At 31.6% G+C, this 7,926-nt stretch overlaps 1 protein-coding gene across 1 annotated transcript; it reads left to right on the top strand.

Annotated features, from left to right (window-relative positions):
* The first annotated feature begins 4,407 nt into the window (after nt 1–4,407).
* Nucleotides 4,408–7,304, top strand: LOC149249212 (uncharacterized). The gene is made up of 4 exons (XM_089452329.1): nt 4,408–4,567; nt 6,015–6,144; nt 6,274–6,637; nt 6,753–7,304. The coding sequence occupies exons 1-4, from the start codon at nt 4,408–4,410 to the stop codon at nt 7,302–7,304; spliced, it is 1,206 nt and encodes a 401-aa protein (XP_089308455.1).
* The last annotated feature ends 622 nt before the right edge of the window (nt 7,305–7,926 follow it).

The following is a 7,926-nucleotide window of genomic DNA, read 5'->3' as shown; positions in this document are numbered from 1 at the left end:
GTGATGTAATCTTTGTCTTTATTATTTTCTAGTTTAATTAAACTATATTTAAGAGGTACTAGCTATTATGTAGCCCTTGTTTTTTAATATTTTTATTCATTTCTTTTTTTCAATGATTGTAAGTGCAATAAAATAAATTGATATTAATAAAATTTAAAGATTAAGTACTAATGAAAACAAAATATTAATAAATAGAAATGGTTTTATGATTGAAGTATATTGGAATTTAAAATTTTAAAAATAATTTACATAATATTTTGTTTTTATAATAATTAGTTTGATGGGAATATTTCATTCAAATTATAATTTTAAAATTTAGTGATAATTTATTTTAACTTTTAAAGAAATAGTTTAATTTATTAAATTCAATTTTAAGTTTTAGTAAAATTTAATATACACAGTTTTATTTTTAAAATGCCAAAACACTTACATTTCACATTGTCAAGATTAAAATAAAATTAAATTATAACTTTATTTGAAATTGTTATATGTGTGTGTGTGCACGCGTATATGTTTTCTTATAAACATTCTTAATTACTAAATAAATAAACTTTGTTACAAAATTATGGGCTAATACCGTTGTTCACCAATACCATGGTTTACTAATACCACATGCCCACTAAACCATAACTCATGCTCATATGACAATTTTTTGAATTAATCCAATTAATTAAAATGGAAAGAAATGCATAACTACTTTTGAGATAAATTTCAACATTTCATTTATTACTACTAGTAATAATATTCTAGAATATTTTGTGAAGGTTAGATCTCTACCATCCACTTAATAATTATTTATAATTAAATTAAAATTATGAAAGTCCTATTCCAAAATAGACATGCCTATAGAAAAATAAAAAGAGTTAACATAGAAGGGTAATTCAGATACTTCCACAATAAAGTTAAGTATGGTATTATATATAAGATGTAACAAATAAAATTAGCTTGCAAAACATTCTATAGAATTTTTGTATGAGCCTTATTTTCATTTTTTTTATTTTCTTGCTTTTCTTTTGATAGTTGTAGGTTATGTTTTCTTTAAAACACAAGGCATATATTGTGATTAGTGTGTTCATGCAAATCTCAATTCTTAACATTCTCATATATGTTAAGACAAAAATAAATTAAAATTAGAAAACAATATTATTTTTAAAAATTCAATATTAAGGATAATAGGAAGAATAGAGATATTGAGAGATTTTAAAAAAATAAAAGGGTTTGACTCTTTTGCAAGTGAAACAATGAGGTTACTCATACCAAACATAAATCTAAAACAACCAAGTCACAACACAATTTGGAGTTATAAAATTCTGAAATCAAGAAACATGGACACGTTATAAAAAAGCATGTACATTCTAGAACCTGCATGTGCTATTGTGAGTAAATATTCACAAATCTGAACACATATTCAAATGGAAAACTGCATTATTTTGATCACTTTGTTGAATGCTTATGGTATCATAGAACATATGCATTATTCATAGTACCCTGACATCATTGTCGATGTGCAAAGCATATTAGTAAATCTCATATTCATAGTCGAATGCCTTGTCCATTGCCATTGAAGATGTGAACACATTTTTTAGGGCCTCAAGCACTCATTTTCATCCTCTAGCCATGGTACAAACCTAAATCCCATATGTTTTGCAAAAAATAACCTAATGTCACCCATATGCTAATTATCCTTTCGAAAGAATCAATGTGATTTTTCAAAACCAATTTCATGGACCTTGACCTCAAGAAAATTCATTTTGGGCCTAAGTTCCTTATTTTCCTCTCCCACTAGCTATTGTATAGATTCTAGGACCCATTTTTATTATGGAAAATATCTTAATAGTACCAAATATCCCCTATAGAGACCAAATATTTCATATATAGGTTTTATGTGGTTGTTTGAATATTACATGAATATTGCTCCTAAGAAATTCAAATATGGCCTTAGCATTCTACGTTCCTCTAATTATGTTGAACACCTTCAACTCATTAGGTGGCGTGAGAAATCTCTTAGTGGAACTAGGGTCCAACTCATAGGCCTTAAGGCTCATAACAGTGGTCAAAACCTATCGTACTCGAAACCTAAAATCCCTTACAAAGGATGTTTGTGTTGTCATGATGTTGAAGCAATATTTTTGGGTCATTGATATAATGGACATGCCTCCATTGTGATGCCAAGAAGAACTTTGGGATTCATAATTATTGGGGCGTCTGGGATTGAATCCCAAAAGGTCAAAATCCTGGTTATTTTGGAGGCAATGGGGTCCCTATGACGTTGTTGGAGCTCCACCTTCGTAATCCCCCATTATTGTTGATTTTTCTATTGAAAGAAAACAACCTACATTAATTTCACACAATTTAAATAGGGCCATTTGATATTGATGGGATTTTTTGGTATACACATTCATGTGTCTATCTTATCATATTTATGTGTTGTACCTAGTTTTTAAATAAAATCCTTAAGTTAAAATTAATATGGTGAGTATGAAAAAATATGTTCAACACCTTTTAAGCAGGTAATACCTTCCATTTCTAATGAATCCAATAATTTTTTTGAAGAGCGCTTAAAGGGATTATCAATAGGGAATTTGCTTGGCATAATTAATGGTAGAATGTGGAGTAAGAATTTCAAGAGGGAAGGAAATAAAGAGGGATATTTACATGAGTGGAGAATAGATTTAAGAAGAAGAGAATAAGTTGAAAAGAAGAAATAAGGAGAAATAACATAAAAGGGAAATAAAAGGAGATGGAAGCAAGGACAATAGGAGAAATAAGTAAGATAAGGAAAATAAAAAGAGGGCTTGCATATAGAAGAGATAATATAGTAAAGAAGAAAAGGATGTAATATCTACAAGTAAAAGAGTTTATTTGATTTTGGTAATAGTGGGAAGATTTATGTAATGTGGTGCCCAACTAAGACTAACACCAATAAGCTAGCATTGATTCTAAACAATGAGAAATCCTTTGAGACAGGAATTTGTAATTATATTTTATTATCTTAATTTCTGAAGTTGATGAAGAGGCCTATAGATCCAACATTTTAAGTCTTTCCTATGTTAAATGAATGTTTAATTTTCATGCATTTATGTTTGATTTTTTTCAATTATTAGAGAATTTTATCTTCTCATGCTTGAAGGATGTTATCATATGTGAATGTAGAGATGATAGTGTTGTTTTTATGATTTTGAAGGGAAAGGCCCATTGATCTTTGAAATTGACCATACTAATACTAAGAGGATGGAATATTAGCAATTCTACATTTCTCAAATAACCAAGACTCTACTTCCATGAATTGGTGGTTATGAAAGTTTTCTATAGTGATCCAAGGTCATAATTATCTACATTAGTATTTTTTTATATTTGGTAGTTGGCTTGTAAAGGAGATGAAATTATAACACCCTATTTGAGTTTGTAAGTAGAGTTATAAAAGAAGAGTAAAGATAGTTTTAGTTGAGGTTGGATAAAGGTTATTGAGTGATTGTGGGTAGATCCAATAGTTGATGTTGGTAGGTTTTTTGAATGAAGAGGGAGAAAATTTATTTGACTATTTTGAAGAATTGGAAGGGAGATTGAAGTATGTGAGTATTGAGATAATTCCACAATGGATATAAGACCAAGCTAAATGAAAAAGGAGAGATTGAGAAAAATAAGGTAGGGTTGGTTGTCAAAGGATTCTCACAACAATTTGGTGTCGAGTGTGGTGAAACCTTTGCTCCAGTAGCAAGGTTAGGCACTATCAAAACCATTTTATCCATAACGGCTCAACACAAATGGAAAGTCTATCAGCTTGATGTGAAATCTGTCTTCCTAAATGGTATATTGCAAGAAGAAATTTATGTAGAGCAACCTCTTGGTTTTGAAGTTCTGGGACAAGAACATAAGATATACAGATTGAAGAAATCTTTGTATGGTTTGAAGCAAGCTCCACAAAAGCTTCATATAGTTGCATAGATACCTATCTCATCAAAAATAATTTTTAAAAAACCAACCATGAGTCAACTTTGTATACCAAAACTCATGACCACAGTAGTCTCCAAGTAACACGGACAACTACAACTCATTGAATGAACGTTCAACAACTGTATGCCTGCGGTGATATTGGAGGCCAAGTTAGCTGGACACTGTTATTTTATTAACCTCTTCCGTGGGAGTTCACAGAATATTATGGGTATGGGTATCCCGTCATCCGACGGAAGGAGTAAAATGGCTTGCATAACAAAGTCCCTCTTATTATTATAATACGTTCAATTAAAAAGATAACAATCATAGGGAGTCAAATCAAAAGGGTAGTGGTAATCCGTGTGCCAATGTTTCAAAATTGGATGATGGTGGGCTCCATCCTTAACCTGGCTTTGTCTCTAAGCACACCATTAGAATCCGCACAGAAGAGCGATTTGGTAGGCGGAGGTAAAAATGAGGTGCACAAAAGGGCAAAGACAGAGCGCCCCGTTTTCCTCCACGCCAAAGTTTAGGAAAGGTCTATGGTCACCTGAGGAAGACGAGGAACTCAACAATTATATGATGAAGAACAACATTACCGGCTGCTCCTGGAGCTATGTGGCCAAGCAAGCTGGTAGTTCCTTATGTTCCCTGCCGCTCTTTAATTTCAATTTCGCTTAGCTCCATTTTACTTTATGTGTTTCAGCGTAGCATTTCAATGCTGCAATCTAGGTGCCGGTGTGTCTTTTTTATACATATGTCAACCGTGAGAAGCAATATAGACATAGATATTTAGATTTTTTTGGTAGTATGATCAATATATTGTGCGAATATTAGCAGAGCATAAATTCATTGTAGTCAGAATAGTAAGGTGTGATTAAGGTTGAGAGATGGTGAAGTATGTAAATTAATACAGTAAATTGAAAGAAATTGATAGGTGTGCTGAATTATATATATAATTATATTAATCTATGTTTTTATATTTTAATATAAAATTTACATTTTTTTTATTTATTTTCATTTTTCTCATTCCAAAAATCAAAATTTAATTTTTCTTTATTTATTTTCATTTTTTCCGATTCCAAAAAATTGAATATCATGACTTCATAACCACAATTATCAAATATTAATTTTGCTCTATAGTCTTTAAATTTATAATAACTAAAATTTAGATATGTTATGAGTAATAAATTTTAATTTTGCTCTATAGTCTTTAAATTTATAATAACTAAAATTTAGATGTGTTATGAGTAATAAATTTTAGATACCCTTATAGTAATTAAATTTTACATTTTATATACATTTAAATATAATTTAATTTATATTTTTTTATTTTGATATATTTAATTTAATATAATGATATAATATTAAATATTTTATAAAGTATTATTAAAATAATAATATATTTTGGTTAAGTTGGGTTAACACAATTTTTTTGAAGATAGGTTTAGTCAGCGAGGCAAGAATTAAACTTCACATGATAGGATCAAACTTTATAAGGAGGTTGTGCTCTGTGCTAAGGGAGTCAAAGTAATGTCGTGTGACTATGACGAATTAAATACCCTCAATCAAGGTTCTTCAAACCACAATTCAAGCCCGAAAGATCATAAACAATATGACAAAAAAATTATATTTTATAATTTAATAAATTATTTTCTTTTCAATAAAAATAAATAATTTATATATTTTATTTAATTAATATTATTATTAAAAAAACGCAAATTAAAATATTAATATTTTCATATTAATTTTGTCAAAAATAATATTATTTATAATATTTCATATTTCATTACAATCAAATTAACTTTTATCATATATTAATATTCACTATTATAAAGTAATTTATCTTAATACAAGTATATTAATATTATCATTTACCATTGTAACACTTACCGTAAGTTAATCTATTGAGAATTGCACACATATTTTTATTTATGCCCATTTAGATTCACTTTTTTATTTATGTGCATTTAGATTTAAACTTTAGATATATAAGGTCTGTGGTAAAAGGAATATACATCGTTCCCACCCACTGGTGTGACATAAAGTACTTTATAATATAGCTTCGAATGTGTCTACAGGTCTGCAAAGATGCGGAAAGAGCTGCAGGCTAAGATGGATAAACTACTTACGGCCTGGCCTTAAACACACTGCCATTTCACCCCAAGAAGAGCAATTGATCATACACCTACACTCCATTCTGGGTAACAGGTTTACGTTGTTCTCTTTTCCCACACCCCTAATTGTGCTCTCTATTCCTTGCATGTTGGTCTAGTTCTAGTCCTTCACATGAGTCTCTGCGTCCATTAACATGGAGAATTAATGACATTGACAACGCAGGTGGTCTCAAATTGCTGCCCATTTGCCTGGACGTACGGACAATGAGATCAAGAATTATTGGAACTCTTACATCAAGAAGAACCTCAACCCAAAACATTCCATGGTACCTCTTTCATCCTCCACTGAATCCAACGGCAAAAATTGCGCAGAATCTAATATGCCCTCACAATCAGGCGATACCTGCAATATCAACTCAGTGTCTGCCAATGCTCATGATGCTTATACGTTGCTTCACTCTGCCAAGCCGTTGGACGTCATGTCTGAAGGGTACCTACAGTCACTCTATAACATCTTTAATGTACTGGCCACTAAAGAAAATGAGCACTCATGTGTTCAGGACGTATTGGATTTAAAGAATCAACAGGTACTGGAGCAAAATATTGTGTTTCCAATTTATCTGAACCCTATTAACAATCAACTAATTTCTTATTTCTCAGCTTTTGCTTACTTTTACTCACATCAATCATAGCTTGTCTCAGGTTTTTACATCTCCGAGTCTGCAAGCCCATGATCAAACTTGTAATACTGCAAAATTATCAAGAGGTGATCAGTCAATAGCCTCGTGGACTACGTTGCCACCTCATGAAGAGCCTGGTTCATATGGCTGTACCACCACTAGCCCTGGTCTTGTTGATATGGGCGAAGGTAACATTCTAAACGCTGGGAAGATAATGACTAATGAAAATGAAAATCAGATAATGATCGATTATTCGTCGTTCACAGCATCCTCTCGCATAACCGCATGGAGCGCTAGTCACTCCCATTCAAATGCCACTGATTTTACTGATGTTTATCAACGAGCTCATACAACTCATATAGTGGAAGATTACGCGAGCCAGCTGCATGGCAAAAGTCAACAACAGTCATGCTTCCCAAATACTTCCCGCGTACAATTTCAGTACTTCAACATTCAACCTCAGCATCTGTTTGATTGCGAGGATCACGTGAATTTGGGATATGCTGAACTAGACTTGCGGCCGAAAACATATATTAATATTCATAAGCAGAAGATCAGTTTTCAGATGCCATAGATCGGAGGAATTCAGGTTGGTGATCAACTGGATTTCTTCATCATTCCAAATGAAGAAGCGGTTGAAAAGCAGAGGAAACAAAATACAAATTCACATGAAAGATAGAGCTGCTGCTGTTGTTCTTCTATTGATCACACAAAACATGATGCTTAGAATGAACACGGTGAACGGTACTTATACTTTTCTAACTAGTTACTTGCCTAAAATATCTTGACATGCATACTCAGTTAACTCAGTTACCTCACACTCTAAATATGGACTGCACTTATCTCTTCATCCACCACTAGACTTGATTCAATGTTCACTTAACTCACTCTCTAATTTTAGCTAACTCCACATGCGGGAGTAATTACTATTTCTAACACCCCCCTTAATTACGACCGTATGACTCAACAAGACTTAACTATCACACAAACATGCCTACTAGTCTATGTCTCAGCTAGGCTTACAATGACTCAATAATTTTACAATTATGCGTTTTCTTTTTCTCTGCTTCCAGATTCTATATCCTCGAAATTGCTTCATTCTTTGTTGAACTTTCTTGCTGTAAGCTTTTTTCAATTGTTGTTGCTGCAATTTTTCTTTGAATTGTCTTGAACTTGTTTTGAAAAACAATTGGATC

The sequence above is a fragment of the Pinus tabuliformis genome, chromosome 7 (assembly GCF_031772625.1).
Source record: "Pinus tabuliformis cultivar Carrire ecotype Pingquan chromosome 7, CPIR1, whole genome shotgun sequence".
Lineage (NCBI taxonomy): Eukaryota > Viridiplantae > Streptophyta > Pinopsida > Pinales > Pinaceae > Pinus > Pinus tabuliformis.
This window is presented reverse-complemented; position numbering and strand designations above follow the sequence as displayed.

What these genes read in the sequence shown, in the direction of transcription:
- LOC149249212 (XM_089452329.1), top strand. Translation starts at nt 4,408, where the DNA reads ATGAGGTGCACAAAAGGGCAAAGACAGAGCGCCCCGTTTTCCTCCACG. An exon ending in CTATGTGGCCAAGCAAGCTG is followed by an intron (nt 4,568 to 6,014) that starts GTAGTTCCTTAT and finishes ATGTGTCTACAG; the next exon opens with GTCTGCAAAGATGCGGAAAG. An exon ending in CACTCCATTCTGGGTAACAG is followed by an intron (nt 6,145 to 6,273) that starts GTTTACGTTGTT and finishes TTGACAACGCAG; the next exon opens with GTGGTCTCAAATTGCTGCCC.